This window comes from Pocillopora damicornis, chromosome 1 (assembly GCF_964200805.1).
Source record: "Pocillopora damicornis chromosome 1, jaPocDami1.2, whole genome shotgun sequence".
In the NCBI taxonomy this organism is placed as follows: Eukaryota; Metazoa; Cnidaria; class Anthozoa; order Scleractinia; family Pocilloporidae; genus Pocillopora; species Pocillopora damicornis.
Window position 1 is genome coordinate 37,070,234 of NC_142670.1, and position 17,338 is coordinate 37,087,571.

General features: G+C 37.6%; 2 protein-coding genes and 2 long non-coding RNA genes across 7 annotated transcripts; 1 reads left to right on the forward strand and 3 right to left on the reverse strand.

Annotated features, from left to right (window-relative positions):
* Positions 1-180: 180 nt before the first annotated feature.
* LOC149053618 (uncharacterized) lies at positions 181-1,194 on the reverse strand. Its single transcript, XR_016187696.1, has 2 exons — positions 1,027-1,194; positions 181-422 (listed from the first exon to the last, which is right to left on the reverse strand). It is a non-coding gene; the product is annotated as an uncharacterized LOC149053618 (long non-coding RNA).
* A 797-nt stretch (positions 1,195-1,991) lies between these two features.
* On the forward strand, positions 1,992-3,354 carry LOC149053619 (uncharacterized). The gene is made up of 2 exons (XR_016187698.1): positions 1,992-2,254; positions 2,609-3,354. It is a non-coding gene; the product is annotated as an uncharacterized LOC149053619 (long non-coding RNA).
* Positions 3,355-4,092: 738 nt separating this feature from the next.
* Positions 4,093-11,800, reverse strand: LOC113672479 (leucine-rich melanocyte differentiation-associated protein). Of its 2 annotated transcripts, none has more exons than XM_089209498.1 (6): positions 11,662-11,800; positions 8,586-8,686; positions 7,968-8,097; positions 6,874-7,010; positions 6,504-6,642; positions 4,093-5,659 (listed from the first exon to the last, which is right to left on the reverse strand). In XM_089209498.1, exons 1-6 carry the CDS (start codon positions 11,701-11,703, stop codon positions 5,498-5,500), a joined length of 711 nt encoding a protein of 236 aa, XP_089065624.1. In that variant the 5' UTR covers positions 11,704-11,800; the 3' UTR covers positions 4,093-5,497. The 2 variants fall into 2 exon arrangements, with proteins under 2 accessions (XP_089065624.1, XP_089065629.1); XM_089209503.1 differs by having other exon boundaries at positions 6,874-7,009; positions 7,138-8,097; positions 11,662-11,773.
* A 309-nt stretch (positions 11,801-12,109) lies between these two features.
* On the reverse strand, positions 12,110-17,121 carry LOC149053620 (uncharacterized). Of its 3 annotated transcripts, none has more exons than XM_089209493.1 (4): positions 16,877-17,121; positions 16,260-16,479; positions 13,014-13,343; positions 12,110-12,722 (listed from the first exon to the last, which is right to left on the reverse strand). In XM_089209493.1, exons 1-4 carry the CDS (start codon positions 17,021-17,023, stop codon positions 12,601-12,603), a joined length of 819 nt encoding a protein of 272 aa, XP_089065619.1. In that variant the 5' UTR covers positions 17,024-17,121; the 3' UTR covers positions 12,110-12,600. The 3 variants fall into 3 exon arrangements, with proteins under 3 accessions (XP_089065619.1, XP_089065616.1, XP_089065613.1); XM_089209490.1 differs by having other exon boundaries at positions 12,110-12,725; XM_089209487.1 differs by having other exon boundaries at positions 12,110-12,728.
* Between the last annotated feature and the right edge of the window lie 217 nt (positions 17,122-17,338).

A 17,338-nucleotide genomic window follows, 5' to 3' on the forward strand; every position in this document is an offset into this window, starting at 1 on the left:
CCCATTCCGTAGTCATCACGTATTAAGGAAGGCTAGTGCGGACACCGTAATGCACGTAGTTGTAGGTAATTGTCCAACTCTACGTCGAGTTTTACCGTTCGATCTGTTACAGTCGCAACTTGCTGAATAAAAACTATTGCATAATTCAGACAATTGACAGGACATCTTGCTGTTTCATCGTTTGTTTCGGTAGACGTATTTATTTACATTTTTATTTATTTTTACATTTCTGTACCTCAACTATTAATTTTTGTGATTATTATTATTATTATTATTTTTATTATTATTATTGCTACAGACTGAGTTCAGTACACACTAGATATATTGACTAGAGTTGCGTGACCATGGCGTCCAGGGCACACACAAAATCCAACTTCTCACGTACTCTTGCAATGTTCAAAGAACCGTTGAAGTTAAACTCCCTTTGAAAAGTAAGCGCAAGTCAGAAAAGAAAAGAAATGAGAGCTCGGCAATAGACATTTAATGCACATTTTAATAATAGTGGAGTTTAATACGGTGCATTACTTTTACTATCACTGCACCCAGGAAAAAATTAATAAACAAAGCAATATAATGTACACCTTTTTAAAATAATAAATATGTCTTCTCTTAGCTTACTCTTATCGTCCGGCACACCAATTAAAGCATTCCGATATCACTTTGATCGAAAAATGTCAAAACAGATCAGGGTAGCAGTTTTCTTACCATAGCGTCCAGGGCACACACAATATTCAACTTCTCACGTACTCCTCCAATGTTCAAAGAGCCGTTAAAGTTGGACTCTCATTGAAAAGTAAACGTGAGTCGGAGAAAGAAAAGAGAGCTCGACAATTGACATTTAATGCACGTCATAACACTACTTAATACTATAAACATGTTCAGGCCCACCAACGCGTGCAAACTGTGGTAAACCGGGAGGCCGGCAAATCGTGGTAGAATTCAGTCTCGTTGCTATTTTAATTGACGCTTTCATGAACGACAACGAATAAGTGCAATATCAGCAGTGAAAAAAGAGGAGAAACTTACCAAATTGGCTCTGCTTTACGGCAAAGCGAAGTGAAGACTATACTGCGCCATGTAATGGTTTCGTGTCAGTCTTCACATTCGATGACGTCATACCCCCAGCAGATCGCTGTTCCATTTGCGGTTTGTATTTTTGGTGGTTTCGGCGAGATGCCTTGGCGGCCGTCACCACCAAAAATACAAGAATGTCGTATAGATCAGCAAATACAAAGATGGCTTAAGGATCAGCTGCAGGATAGCATAGCTAATAATGGAATGGCATAGCCTTCACGTCACGCCACGACGATTCGCCACAACATCGAAATATTTCAAGTAATACTAAGCAATTTAATGTTCAGATAGAGCGTCTGATGTTTTGCAAAGCTATTCGACCTAACGCTACACTATTTGTGTCTACGCTGTACCATTCTACATTACGCTGAGCCATTTCACGCAACGCTACACCATTTGTGTGTACGCTGTACCATTCGACATTATGCTAAGCCACTTCACGCAACGCTACTCTGTTTGTATGTACGCTGTACCATTCGACATTACGCTGAGCCATTTCACACAACGCTACACTGTTTTTATGTACGCTGTACCATTCTACATTAAGCTGAGCCATTTGACGCAACGCTACACCGTTTGTGCGTACGCTGTGCTACTCGACGTTACCCTGAGCCGTTTAACTCAACGCTACACCGTTTGAGTACTGTATTGCAAATGAGTGCCAAGCTATTCGTTATTGAGCTAGTCCATTTCACAATCTCATGTTCCAACTCAACATGGGCTACTAGACCGTTTCTCATTTGGCTAAACTATTCATGTTTAGGGTGTTCTGTTTCACGAAGGAAAACTAGACTGTCTATAATTTGGCCATGCCATTCCTTTATTAGCTATGCTATCCTGCAGCTGATCCTTACACCATCTTTGTATTTGCTGATCTATTTGACATCCTTGTATTTTTGGTGGTGACGGCCGCCCATAGCATCCGTTGAAAGTTTCATCAACAGTGGTCACACCGAAAATTTCAGAGGAAGTTGTCATCAATTTTGCCTTCTTTTCTTCTTAATTTGAAAGTTTGATCAAGGATGGTCCGGAAAGGTATTTCAAAGCAAGCTGTCATCAAGTCAACTATCTTTTGTTTCTCCTGTTTTGTTACTCCATCTCAGTTGTAAGCGGAACTCGTGTCACGCCTTCACCGAAATTACAGGCCATCTGAGCAGTCTAAGTACCCTTCTGCTCAAAGGTAAGTCACTTCACTGCACCAGAAGCCTCGATTTTCCTTAATCAAACGCTCATGAAAAATAAAATTTTCGATGAAGCTTATGTTCGAGTACTAAGATGTTCCGACTAACAAAATCAACAAATCGGCATAATTTTTCATACTTCATTTGATATTTCGTGACAGTGATATAAATACATGGATGACAGGCCTTCACGCATTGTTTTTGTGTTATTTTTGTTAAAATTCCTCATTCGGCTTGCCCATTCTCCTTCCTCTTTGACTGCTTCCATCCTGTTCGACATTTTTGGGATCAGCTCCTGACCCAAAGGACTATTATTTTTATGAATTTGATGATTTTAACCCTATCGTTTCCAGGAGTGACCAATAATGAATTTCTCTTCACATCATCAATACATTCTTAAGGAGCAAGATCACGAGAGGTGAAAGAATTATCAAAGGTGTCAACTGGTGGGATATTATACAACAGATCACCAAATTAACTAAAACGATATGAAAAATCTAGATCGCGGAAGTGAAAGGGTTAAAGACAGTTGTATATGGCTAAATATATTTGATGTGATCAAAACTATAACAAAATTCTCGAATGTTATTGGTCATCACCAGTCCGCTTTGAACACTAATGGGACAGTGTACGCGCCACGTTTGTAATTGGACAGTGTAATAGGACAGTTAAAGGGACAGTTAACTCGTCATGTTTGTTCAAGTGGACAGAACGCGTCATGTGCGCGCGCTGTTGTCTCGCATTTCGCCGTGTTACCTGTTGTTATTTATGAAAACGTACAACCGATGTCTGGTTTCTTTCTCAAATGTTGTCATAGTTTTGATTAATTGGTAACAGGACTTCGTAGAGCAAAAGTCATAAGGCTGGTTCCCCCAACCTCACATGCCTAGCTTCCATGTTATTCTTCGGCAAGAGGAGTACCACGTTTTAGCCATGTCTACCATAGCAACGTACATTTTTTATGATACAGTGGCTTCAGCATGTTAAATTAGTGATATATACACACTACACACCATCAAGTGTACTAGTCATAGGAAAGAGGCATGTGTGGCCTTGTCAGTTAGTTACAGTATATAATTACAAGGTTTGTGTGTGTTTACGCGTGATCATCCGAGTGTTGAAAAAGGCATCTTTAATACTACGGTAATGCGCTATAGTCACACCGATTGTAAACGAGAGTGTAGCCTTTCCGCTGGCTTCCACATAGCTCTTTAAAATAGACCTTCCCACAAAAGATCTTTAAGGAGACTAATTTTTTTTTCATATATAACTTTTCTTCGAAAACGCTCACGTCACTTTGGTGGGGATAAGACAGTTCCATATTGCGTGCATGCTCAAGGATCATTGATGCAGTCAAGCCTTCTCTGTCGCTAATAATCGCGGTAGGAGTATGTATTAAAGCAAAAATGTTTATCCTTTATCGGCGCGGAGCGAAAAATTATCATCGTGTTCCTTTTGTGCAAGCTCGGTTTCTAATTTATTTGGCGCAATATATCGGACCAGAGGTTTTCCAGAACACATTTTCCGTATCAACTTAATTGAAGCTAACATAGTATGTATAATCCCTGTCAAGATTGTTAAAACATTTCCCCTTCCCCCTCCCCCCTCAGTAGGGTTGGCAACAGGAAAACCGGACCGCCTGAAATAAAACTCAGTATTAAAAGGAGAGCGCGGTGTTTCAACAACACTCCACGCGGGTTGCAAATATTAATATTCCAGATTTTGAACAAGAGGACTTATACGAGAAAACTGAACTTTTCAAAGACGAAGTTTTTTTTGTCTGAATGAATTATCAGACTCTTAGTTTAAAAATTGAAGTAACTTGCATCGTAAACAGTATCATTACCACGCAATAGTTTTTATTACATTTTACTTTGTGTATTTATTTTTATCTATCCTAATCAGGATTTCCAAAGTCTTTCTCGACGTCATCGCATTTAGTTAAGCTTACTATAGATAAAAAGTTAAAATCGCTCCAAAAAAATAGTCATGACAATCGAAAAAAGGGAACTTCAGTTTTCGACGTTAAGGCATTCTTCATACACTTTTCAGACTAAAACAGAAGTTCGACTTGTACATTAAATAATTCTTTCTTTCCCTTAAAATAATATTAAGAAAAAAAACCTTTCCGATTACGAAGGAAAGTTGAGCAAAATAATACGGGTTTATTGTTAGAATTTCAGAATAAAATGTCGTTTTGACATATATTCTAAAGTGTTTCACAAAAGGTTACTTTGTACAAAAACACCTGTATATAAATAGAGCGACTTTCAATTGACTGTCGAAAGTAATCTGGTTACTTTGGTTTTGCTTTTCTTCACCCTGATTGGTCCAGAAAACTCGCACCACCCTCATGACCAATCAGATGCAAAACTGAAACCAATCACGACTTGGTCGCCCGCGTTTTCCCGCGCTTTAAGCAGTTTGCTTAGTTTGATTTTGAGTTCTCATTGGCTCTTAAAGGTATTTTCCTCTCCTCTGATTGGCCGATGTGGTAACTTAAATTTTGGTTTAACGACGCAAAACGGAAAAGCGCTCTAACAATAAAACTCTACTAACTTCCTTAATGTATTTTAAAAACTGCAAAACGGTAAAACTCTGCATCACCAGTAAATTTGAGTGCGTACAACAATATCTAAAACAAATTATAAAGCAAACATCACTGATAAAAAATGGTAAGTCATAAGACGCCAGCGTCTGGCTTGCGAACTTCCTTCAAACATAATAAGACACTGCTTCCTTCCCAATCAATTTTGTTCAATAAAATATTTTTTTAAAAAAAGAAGTGCTATTTTGATTGAAGTTCAAATTTGCTTTGGAAACCAGTAGGTCTGCTTCCCCTAAAAAGGGGCCAGATTCTTTGTACTCGTTCCAGTGGTATTTTTTTGCCCGAAAGCCTAAAAAGAGATTGAACGCATTCGAGATTGATCACGAGGTAAATTTCTCGCTAGGCTTCGAGCAGGCCGTCATGTTCAGCGCTACAGGATGCGCGTATCTCCGCCCGCGGGAAGATTTGAGACGAGTCAGGGAGAAGTAAACCGCTTCGCGTGGCTCAAGGCCTCGTAATTTCCCTCTGGCGAAGAAACGCTGGCGGCCAACCGCACAAATTTGTGGCGGGCCTGCTCGCCGGCGCATCTCTCGCAAGCTCAATTTGTCCGTGAAAATTTTTTCGTCCCATAATTCATGACTAGGTGTCACATATACAAAAACTTAACAAATTCAATAATAAATTTTACCATTTCTTAAAGCTCGTTGTTTCTTATAAATCTGTTGCCTTCCGATTGTTTTCCGTAGTAGACGTATCGGCAACGTCCAAATGTGCCTTTATGATCTCCTGCAGTGATTGAATTGCTCGGTAGCGGGGTGTATTTTAAGGATTCCGTGCTTTCCAGCGAATCAGCAGTCTGTCGACAAAAAGATGACAAGATTTATTCTGTGAATGGAAGAAGATTCAGCTTAAACATCGAAGAATAAAGGCCTAGACACTAGTCTGAAATGACAGTCGTCTCCAAGCCCCAGTCACACGAGAGATAGACGTTTCTGTGGCTCTAGCACCCTATATTATGTATCGAGGAGCACACGATGCCACGGGTCACTAACCTACTTCGAGAGAACTACTTCCAAATTTTGTTGCTATGCATGCATAAATTCCAACCAATTTGAATTTCTACGACTCATTTCGGTGAAAAAGTCGGTCGCGGGAAGGAAGATTTTACTAAATGTTCCTTCCATTCGCTGCAACTTTTCTCTGCGGATTGCTAGTTACTTTTCCTAGTCTGATTGTCGGGGAATTCGTCGCTGCGAAGATATGAGAGAAACCGTAACATTTTAATAATTCATTTTCACCTTTGTTGTCTTTTGCTGATATGATACCTAGAACTCAAACGATAGAGGTTCCATAAACTAACTTTGGAGCACGCCCTCATTACCAGCGCTGCTGGTCACGCATTTCTTCGCTCGCGGGAAGATTTGGGACGAGTCGGGTAGAGGTTTGCCAGGGGTATGGCACTAATAATTATCATTGCTAGACCAAATGCTGACCTTTCACGGGCTTACGTCACTCAAGGCCTCGTACTTTCCCGCCGAAGTTCTAACGAGGAGAGCCTACTCACAAGCCATCGATGACTCAGTTTTGAAAACCCTTAGGTATTTGGGGGGGGGGGGAGGGGTTGGGGGCGGAATAACAAAGGACACTCTTTACTGAAGTGTCTCTCTGAAAGAAAAGAGCTGTTTATGTTTGGAACTCACGTTACTAATCAGGTCTTCGTCAGAGGGGGCCATAATCTTCATGTGAGCACCAACTCGTTGAGCCTCATCTCTCTCATCCTGTTTAACAGGTCTTGAATCAAGGAAGGTTAGCTTTGGCAGGCGGTAGAGGACATAATATCTGATGAAAAAAACATTAAAAAAGATTCTTGTTATAATGAATTGTAGGACGCGTGTCATAAGAACTTCGCAATAGACCGCGCTCACCGTAGAGTCTCCGAGGCTCAGTGGTAAAGCTAAATTACTTCTAAATTGCTTTACTCGAAAAAACCGTTTCTATGGACTTGGACGTATCACTCTTAGCCGACCAAGGATCATATTCCCTGATAAAATACCCTTTGCGTTTACGTACCTGTATCGCTGGTAATCTTCCTCGTCTCTGTGTGAAAAGGACAGTTCATTTGGACAAGCCTGGTTACTCAGCATGCTCAGGTATTTCAGTGAGGGTAGATTCTTGGAGAGCTTATCCAAAATTACATCTAGACTGACTATGTGTTGACATTAAGGAAAAATTGTGATCTGCAATAAATGACTTCGTCTTATCGCTCTGTTGAGATGATCTAAAATTAGGCTGTGACAGGCTCTTAATTAAGGGAACAAGTGGAAAAGTGGATGCATGAAAAATGGTAAGGTTCTGCAGCTATTTCCCTGACAAATCCAGCTGCTGTTTGCTGTTCATATTCTCCTTTCTTCCCTTCCATTAACTGAAGCCTTGAAACAGAGTGATCTAAACTGTGCAGACCATTCATGTGCCAAAACTGATGTAGTTTGGGGAATTTTCACCTGACTCTTGAATTCAGGTGGCATTTTATCGTTTCAGAATGCAAATCATAAATCATTCACCTTTTGACTCCCAAGAGTGAATACCATCTAATTCCACCTTAAAATATCACCCCTGAATCACACATTAACCCTTTACTCCCTAACATCAGTATGCATATTCTCTATACTACTCCCTAGACATTTCTTAGGGTTCTGACAAGGAGAATTTGTTCAACAATCAAGAGCTTCTTTCCTTGGTGATCATCTCCTTTATTCTCAGGATCTTAATGTTTGATTCAGGGGAGATGTTGTTAGGAGAAATTAGATATTAGTCAGTCTAAGGGGTTAAAGCGTTCAGGTCACCAGAATGAAGGAATCCATCACCAATGTAAAAAGCTCTTGGTTGTTAGACAAATTCTCCTTGTCAGCACCCTTAAAAACGTATAGAGAAAATTATGGAAAATCTGTATATCAATATTGGTGTGTGAAGGGTTAAGCTGTTTATGGGTCAGAGAATCAATTAAGCTTCACCTGGTTAGGGTAAAATGAAGTGAATTGGAATTTTGCCTCCTTCCCTCCCTGGTCAGAATACTATACCATTGCAGGTTAACCTCCCCCCCCCCCTCCCTCCCATAGCATTATTCCTTAATAAACAAATTGATAACCCAAACAGGGTTAAAAGGATATTTTGTTTTTGTTTAACGTTAGTGTGTGTACATGGGGCATTTCAGGAAAATCCATATCATCTCCAAGCTGGTTGTTGTCAAGGATTAGTTCCTCCAGTTTTTCAAAACTGTACAGGCCATTGAGTGATCTGTGGAGAAAGCAAAAAGTGTATCAAGGTAACATTTAATATTTCACCCTGAGGTTGACTAGCATCTTAGCATCTGATTTTTCTCTACAATATTACCCTTGAATTGCAAAGAATAAAAAGAAGCTCATGATTGTTAACCAATTTCTCCTCGTCAGCACCTTAGGAAATGTCTAGTAAACAGTATGGAGAATATGCATACTGATGTTAGGGTGTAAAGGGCTAACACCAATTTTGAACAAGTTAATCACAATGAATACAACAATAAAAATTCTGGTAAAAAACTTTGACTTTGTGAGGTGATTTTTTTCCCCTGAGACAAGCAGCACAAATTCGAAATGAGCTGAATTTATACAAATGAACACAGCAAGAACATCAGGGTAGTTTGACTAGTTGCAGCACGCAAAGCACATGGAACCGTATGTCAGAGAATCGAATGCAGTAACCTCTTGGTTTCACTGTAAATCTGATATAAGGGTAAATATCTTTACCTTAGCTGGTTGTAGCTCAAATCCAATCTTGTAGTAACCTTCCCATATTTCCTTCCAATAATCCCTGGTATGCTCTCTGCCTCTTGGCCAACAAATGATAACTATTGAAACAAAAAAGATTGTGTTCATACTGCAAGTATTGTATAGATGTATAGGTAGAATGAATAGAAATGACTAATAAACTGATTGATTGCAACATGTAGATCAGTTGATGATGGATCTGCTGATGGATTAACAGGATCACTTGTGAATGACATTGGAAAATTCAACAAAAAAATTAATCAAAATAAAACCATTCCATTTCTTGTCTGATAACTTGGTTTTATAAACTGAGTTGATAAAATAAAAGTCAAAGTAAGTAGTATATTTAACTCTTTAACTCCCAAGATCTCATTAGTAATTCTCCTTTCTGTCTACCATACAGTTCTTGTAATGTTACTTGGAGAATTTGATATTGGATCAACTAATAATCCCCTAATTGATATTTTTCTTTTTTCTCATCACTTGTCTGCTTAATATAGTATTGATATTGTAAGGAGAATTTCTGTCTTGGTCACTCATGGGAGTTAAAGGGTTAAGCGAGATGTGTACATCCTAAACAGAATTTCTCCCTACATCATCAGTACAATATCAAGCAGACAAGTGATGAGAATACAGAAAAATATCAATTAAAGGATTATTGGTTGATCCAATTCCAAATTCTCCAAACTAACATTGCATAAATTGTATGGGAGATAGTAAGGGGAATTACTCATGAAATCTTGGGAGTTAAAGGGTTAAGCAGTCACCCTGCCATTCCCTGCAGGTGACTGTTAAATACAGGTTCAACTGTATCTTGTAATACCCCTCATCGATGCTGCACCACAAATTCTTTAGAAACTTGCCCTCTTTATTCACTGTCATATCAGATGATACTTGTAAATTTTGCTCAAAATGAAAGATGTATCTCAACATCTCGGTTGAATTTTGTGGAGTAAACACATCCTTTCTTCACTTGTAAGCTTCAATATCAAGTTTTAATATTTACTAAAATATTGCAACATAGCATCGAATGTTTAACCCTTCAACTCCCAGAAGTGATTAACAAGTAACTTTGCCATTCATTGTTTATTCAACAAGTAACATTATCCATTCATTGTGCAGCAAACAGGCAGTGTGAATACTCAAACTTTTCTAGAAGAAGTTGTTAGCTTGACCTAATAACAAATTTCTTAACTGTGAATATGTGAAAATCACATATGAGAACTGTGGATAAAGACTTGAATGTGAAGGTGATCTTTGCAGCAATGAACACTGCCTGAGCATTAGTGAAAATAAGGTCTGAAAAAAATTTAGGCCCGTATGGGATTTGACCAACTGAGCTAACAAGCCAACTGGCAGTTGGTCATTATGTTGTTTCCAAATAAACCCGTTAAGTGATGAATAAATGACTGTGAAAATCATATATGTGAACTGCAGATAAAGACATGAATATTAAAGTGATCTTTGCTGTAATGAACACTACCTGAGCAGTATTGAAAATAAGGCCTGAAAAAAGAAAAAAAAACCGGTATCGCAGAGGTCATGCATTCAAATCACGTGCTGTACAGGCATGAAAATTTTTTCAGGTCTTATTTTCAGCACTGCTCAGGAAGTGTTTATTACTGTGAAGATCAGCTTCATATTCACACCAAATTTCTTGTAATCAATTTATAATCATGGTGATAGGACCAACTGGAGTCCAATTTGGTCTCTAATCATACAAGTGATTTACAAAATTGGATAACTGTGAAGCAGGAGTCCAATTTGTTTCTCACAATTAATCATAACCATTTCAATTTCCCAAAAAACAAATACATCTAGAATATATATCTCCAGTGGAGATAATGTCTCTCATTAAAAAATTCCTCCATTTTGGAAATTGCCTAGTTTTCTTTGGATAAGTGGTTGTTGCTATTGTTATTGTGATCGATTCTGTGATTGGTGGATTTGGCTGAGTGGACCTAGAATGATTGGCTGCTTCAACTGTCCAATTACAAGTGTCTGAGTACAGCCAACTGTCCAATTACACTGTCTGATTACAACTGTAAACAATGATTCGTGAAAAATGAAGCTGCAAAGGCACCAGTAAAAATTAAGGAATTTGTAATGGTTATGATTAAGAAAGAAATTTGTAGCAGCTCTAGGAGAGAATTAACAATCAGATCTTGGGAGTTACAGGGTTAAAACCCTTCAAAATTAACTAACACTTGGTGGTCTGAAGTGTGCATTCAAGATGTAATCAAAACTATAACAAAATTCTCGAACATAATTGGTTCTCACCAGCCCGATTTCAGCACTAATAGGACAGTGTACGCATCATACTTGAAATTGGAAGGTATAATAGGACAGTTAAAGAGACAGTTCACACGTCATACCTGTGTAAGTGGACAGAACGCGTCATATGCGTGCGCTATTGTCTCGCATTTCGCCGAGCTCATGTTGTTGTTGTTGTTGTTTTTTTTTAATGAAAACGTATAACCGATGTCTAGTTTCTTTCTCACATTCTGTTATAGTTTTGATTAATTGGTAACAGGACTTCGTGTCGTCCAATTATGTCTGTAATCATACTCATGATTAATAAAATCAGACTCCCGCATCGCGGCAGTCCGATTATCATTATTAATTGGAGAACAGCTTCATATATAGCCGTACTAATTCAACTAATGTTCTCTCTAATACCCTTCAAAATTGCAAAAGAGTGAGACATTGTTCAAAAACTCAGCTGAATGTGATAGTGCTGGGTAAGTTTAACAGGAGGAATGTGCACAGCCGGAACTTGTTTGAGCGAATTGAATTCACGTAGTCAGCGACTTTTCAGCAGCGAAAAAAAAAATTATTCATCAAAGCTTAAAAATAAGAAGCGAATAAGAAAACCATGATGAAAACTTAACCATGCACAATGAATCGACCGCGAATTATAAAATAAATCAGCGAACACAGACAGCAATTCGGGAAGGAAGCGTGATGCAACCATTATATAACTATACTCCGCTGATATCTAGTGCCAAACTGCTGTTACTGCGAAGATCGCCGGTAAATAAATTTCAGTCCTTACCTGAGTACCATTTAACACCACAGCTACCTCGGCAATATCCATAATTCTGGTGAAAAGGCCTCCAATGGGTACAAGATTACATGTCTACTGTACAAATTTTGATGATGCACTTTGTCGCGTTGGCTTAGATCGCAGAATTGTAAATTCGGCACCAGGCCCTAGTCAAAACAGATAGGTCCGCAGACCGTGGCAGAGGGTCGGGACGTTAAGAAGGACGGTGACTGAGATGTATGGTACACCCGTGAGTTTACCATCTGTCTCTCCTCGTTTTTGTTTTTTTCCACTTTTTTTCTCTAATTGAGAGCATTGGTCAATCAAAACGAATCCTCCAAGAAAAAAAAATTCAAAGATCGTTCCTTAAAGGGAATCTAAGTAAACATGTGCAGACTTACTTGTAATGTTCTCCTGTGCAGACATTTTGTCTTGCTCAGAAAATTGTTATCGGAAATAGCTTAAATAGATTTATTGATTAACAAATCTTTTAGTTAATTTCCTATATCAAACTTGAATGGAACTTAACCCTTAACATATTAAAGGTCAAGTCTTCTTCAATGTCATTTTCTTAGCTTAACTCATAAAATGTACTCTTGATTTTCTTTCACTTTTGCTCCTAAAAAAATACAACATTCCTTTCCTTAAGCACCCTTAAAATGACAAATATCTTGCTATAACATGATGCAAACTATTTATTTAAATTTACATTTGTCTGTTTACTAAACTCAACTGAACTGTTTCTTTTTTTCAAGGTGAACTCTCGTTTGAATTGTTATGCAATCCTAATACAGTCATAAACGTTGTGCAATATGCTGGAAAAGTATAATACCAACTGTTACTAACAGAGATTATAAAAATGCAAGCAGATATTTACAAAAATGAACATACATGGTATTGAAAAATAAAACTAAAATATTAAATTTAATATATTAATTTACACAATTCTTATTCCTGAGGCACTTCAGGTTCTTCTGTTTGAGCTGCAGGGTCCGCCTGTTCTTCAGCAGCTGGTGCTGGTTCTGGTTCTGCATCTGTTGTTTCATCCCCTTTATTTGCAGGTGCTGGCTCTGCTGCTGAAGAAAACATGGATGGCAAAGATAAGATATCTTGACCAGAAAAATGTTTCTCTATTAATATAAAAAGGGACTTGAAAATGAGAAGTGAACCACAATCCTCATTAAGATTCTTGCCATATTTCAACTTTTCCCAAGGGAGAAAAGAGAGTGGGTGTTTCGATAAAACTTGACAAGGGTTGCAGCTTTAGAGAGCCATTAAAAAACATGCCAATTTGTAACCTGCATTACCAAATAAAGTGATGATGATGATGATGAATCAATTTTTTCCTCCATTTGACTCACCTTCTGTTTCAGGTTGATCCTCTTTTTTCTCATCTTCCGCTGCTTCTCCCTCTTTTTTTTCATCCTCAGCTGCTTCCCCCTCTTGCTTCTCTCCTGCTTGCTCCACTTCCCCTTCCCCCTCCTTTGTCTCTCCTTCTGTAGGCTTTTCCTCCCCCTCTGTCTCCTTTGCCAGCTCCTCCCCCTCCCCTTCCTTCTTTTCCTCTCCCTCTGGCTTTGCTGCCTCATCAGTCTTCTCAGCAGAAGCTGCAGCAGCCTCGCCACCTTCACCTTCACCAGTTGGTGCAGCTTCCTCAGTAGTCTTCTCTGCCTCTTCTGCTTTATTGTCTTGATCTATTTGTTTGATTGATTAAACAGAGAAATTTAAATTTTCAAATTTCATCATGACTTTTTATATCCCTGGAGTGGTGTTAGCATAAAGAGAAATGAAGAAAGGGAAGGAGGGAGGGGGGACAGTGTTAACCACCAAGAAGAGAGGATATGAATATGACAAAGAGACTGCATCTACATTACGGACCTTACTCCTTAAGATTTTAAAGAACCACCTCTGTTTTCCCACACTCCACAGGGATTTAAAGAGATCTTATACTTAAATAAATTCTGCTCATGTGATACTCTGACATGTACTATTTTTCTCTCTGATGAAACATTCCAGTAATGCCTGAAGCACTTCTAAGGTGAGTACTTAAACTTTGCCTGCAAACTGCATGCTTCCTTTGGAGACCCTTCCCTTTTTGTCAAAGCTTAAGCACAAGAAATACAGAAAAATTGTTTCAGAAAGAAGGCTTGTCTACATTGTCTCTATAGCCTGAAGAATACCTCAAATTGAATTTTAAAAAATACATTGACCCAGTGGTGGTAAATTAAGAAATCCAAGGAAAGAAAAGAAAAGAAATCTAAGGTAAACAACCAAAACAAAACAAAAAAAACCAACAGAAAAAGCAAGGAAAAGAAAGGAGTTCAGAACAGAGTTCAAAACAGAAATGTTATACATTAGGTAAATCCAACATGCATTCATTTATTGAATTTCCAACTAATTTGCATCAAATTGCAAGCTAGGTGTTTCTTGCTTGATGAGATTGTAGCAAATGGCTTCTCTTAAGAAGGCCATCAATCCAAGTTACAAGTCATTAAGAAAGTTTAATTTGTACAGTCTAGTATAGGCACTTCAGATCATTTTATTTCTCATCTCAGACACTTCACTTTGCACGAATATGAAATTGTTCTCTTGAAAAAAAAAGTAACATGTCACTGAACAAACTTTAACTGTTATAAAGCTCTCTGATCAATAGTTTATCATGATAACATTTGGGTCAAAGAGCCAATATCTAACCTTTAAGTTTATCAATGTAGAGTGAATTTAAAATTATATATTTCATAATTTATGAATCTACATTATTTGCATAATTTCCATAATTATCATCTTCAATGAATATTTCTCTAATAAATTGCATTAAAACTCTCCAGTAAAATTTGAATTGAGGAATAACTTTATGTTATCAGTATTTAACAGTTTCAGAATATAATAAATGATAGTTACAATCATAAAATCTTTAAAAATTTTTGTAACATGTAATGTTAAGAACAAAACAATCATTAAAAATGTTTGAAATTAAACTATCTCAAAGGGAAAACTTTCAAAACGATATCAATGATGGTGAAGACATCTGCAGTTGTTGGTTATTATTTGAAGCATGCATCTGAGTTATTCATTTTCTGGCTTCCTTTGACCAGCTGCATTACAAATAAAACAGAAAATCTTAGTATCACAGTCACAGTTTAATTGTTAGAAATTAACAACTTAAATCAAATGATTAACATTTTTTATTCTGTATTGACTTATCAGTTGATAGAGATTCAAAGTTTGAGTAATACAGCAAGTTTTTATTGGATCCCTATTCTGATTTAAATACTTAGATGCTTTATTAGGAAATTATCTAATTATTTATTCTCCCTTCGAGCCATTATATATTTTCTAATATTTTAGTTAGGAGAATTTGGAGTTAAATCAAGATAAACTCTAGTTTTGGGAGACATGACTTTGGATGAGATGACTTTTGGGCAACTTGATGTGTTACACTTACTAACTTTTTGGCAACTATGCTGGTAAGGTTAACCCTTTAACTCCCAAGATCTGATTGTTAATTCTCCCCTCTAGCTGCTACAGATTTCCTTGTAAATTAGTTATGAGAACTTGGTGCAAGATCTAGATAGCAGCTTCTACCCGATAAGTTTGAATATTCTCATCACCTGTTTGCTGAATAATGTATGGATATTACTAGGAGAAGTTTCATGTTCATCACCACTGGGAGTTAGAGGGTTAAAGGATTAGGCAAAGCCCAGAAAAAAAGAACTCTTCAAACAATATTCCTATTTATTACACCCATTTTGAAATCACTGATGGTCCCTGTAATCTGATTGGCTCTAATTGGTGTGATTTATTAACAAATTGCACCATTTTTTGCTTTAAATCGCATCTTTTCCCCAGCCAATGAGGAGGCTACACTAAAAACAAAACAACCAATCAGACTTCAAGGCTTGTTTAAAGTAACCGATCATATTGCAGGAAGATGAAAGACATGGAGTATCATATGGCAAATTTTGCAACTTTTGTTTCCAAAACTCTTATTTTTTCCTCCCAAAAAATGGATGAATTTAATTTCAAACCAGCTCAGTATTGTATTAATAAAATATTTGAACTGACTAAGTCCTGTATTTGGGCAATTTCAAAATGGATGTAATAAAGTGGTAATTGAACCTCGTGTTGTGCAATTTTGGTCTGAAATCATACTTGTGATTTCAAATTGAACTCGCGCCGCGCGCTCGTTCAATTTTGGAATGACGCATATGATTTCAGCCCAAATTGCACTCCACTCAGTTCAAGTTAGAGTCTTACTATTGTTACTACAGAAAAAGACAAAACATAATTTTGTAATGAGGTAAAAGGTCATTTAAATAACTGCTGCACTATTATTTTCTGTCCAGCAAATTGAGTTTGAATAATTATACCTCACAGCATTTACTTTATTTTCATGATGTTTTATCAGCTATACTGCTTGTCTTCACCGGATTTTGAGACACTTGAATGATGATACTTCACAGCTACAAATACATTGTACAAATAATACTGCATACTCATTCAGCCTCACTACCTGATGAAAATTGGCAAGAGAGAAGTTTTAATGTCACAGTCTTCAATAAATAGTCACTCTACATTTTTCAACATTGTATTCCTTTGCCTTTACTCACCTTCTACTTCATCTCCCTCTGCAACAGGAGCCAATGTCCCAGTGACTTCTGGTGGAATCGGCCTTGGTGTTTGATCAAGCACAATCTCCTCATTGGCAGCCTTCTCAAACGCTTCTTGCCGTGCAATCAATTCAGCTTCCTCTCTCCGTTTCTGTTCTCTAATAAGCTCCTCTTCAGCTTCTTGTCTCTCTTTCTCAAGAGCCTTTTTTTCTTCTAGTTCCTACAAACATAATACACCAAGGAAAAAAAAAACAATTTTTCTTAGCTCCTTATCTACAGGACCAAAAAATTTGGGAACAAGGATCTCAAGTTTACCAGTTAACTTAAAATATCATCACATAGTTGTTCGTATTCCGTATTTGCAACCAAAGCAATGACAAACTTCTTCATACAAACACATGTCGCCAAAACATTTCTTAATTCTTCCCAAACTGAAGTCAATATTTTACACAACGTTTAAGTAATAACTTTCGCCATTTTTTTGTATTACTGAAGGGATTAAAAACGTCCTGTTTCCGTCTGAAACAACTATGACTATTTTCATAGGGTCAAAATATAACAGTAGTAGATACAGACTGTGAAACAATAAATAAAACCAAATTTGCCACAAATAATACCTTCTTTGCAAACTCTTCATTTTCAACGTATTTTCGTAGCCAGTGAGCTAAATATTCAATGGGATCTACAGGTCTTTTCTCCGCTATTTCAGCTAAACCAGAAGCAAGAGCTTTTCCGACGTGTTTTTTGAGATATTCAGAGTCCATTTTTGACGACAAAAGCGAGAGAAAGTCCTTGGAACTGCTAAGTTACCGGCAGCAAAGACCTTCTTGTGTCTCTTCGAGGCTTGTAACCATGGTTACAAAGCCCGCTGTACTGATGCAATGCAGGCAATACAAACGCACTGACTCCAAACATGCATCATGTATGTGTTAACAATGTGTACCAATGCTTTTATTCGTGATTTTTAGATCTTCTTCAGTGAAGACTCAACTTAAGAACACGTTACTGGTGACGGATCTAGGGGAGGGGCCAGGGGAGGCTCGTCTAGCCCCCCCCCCCCATTCCCCCATTTTGGGTAG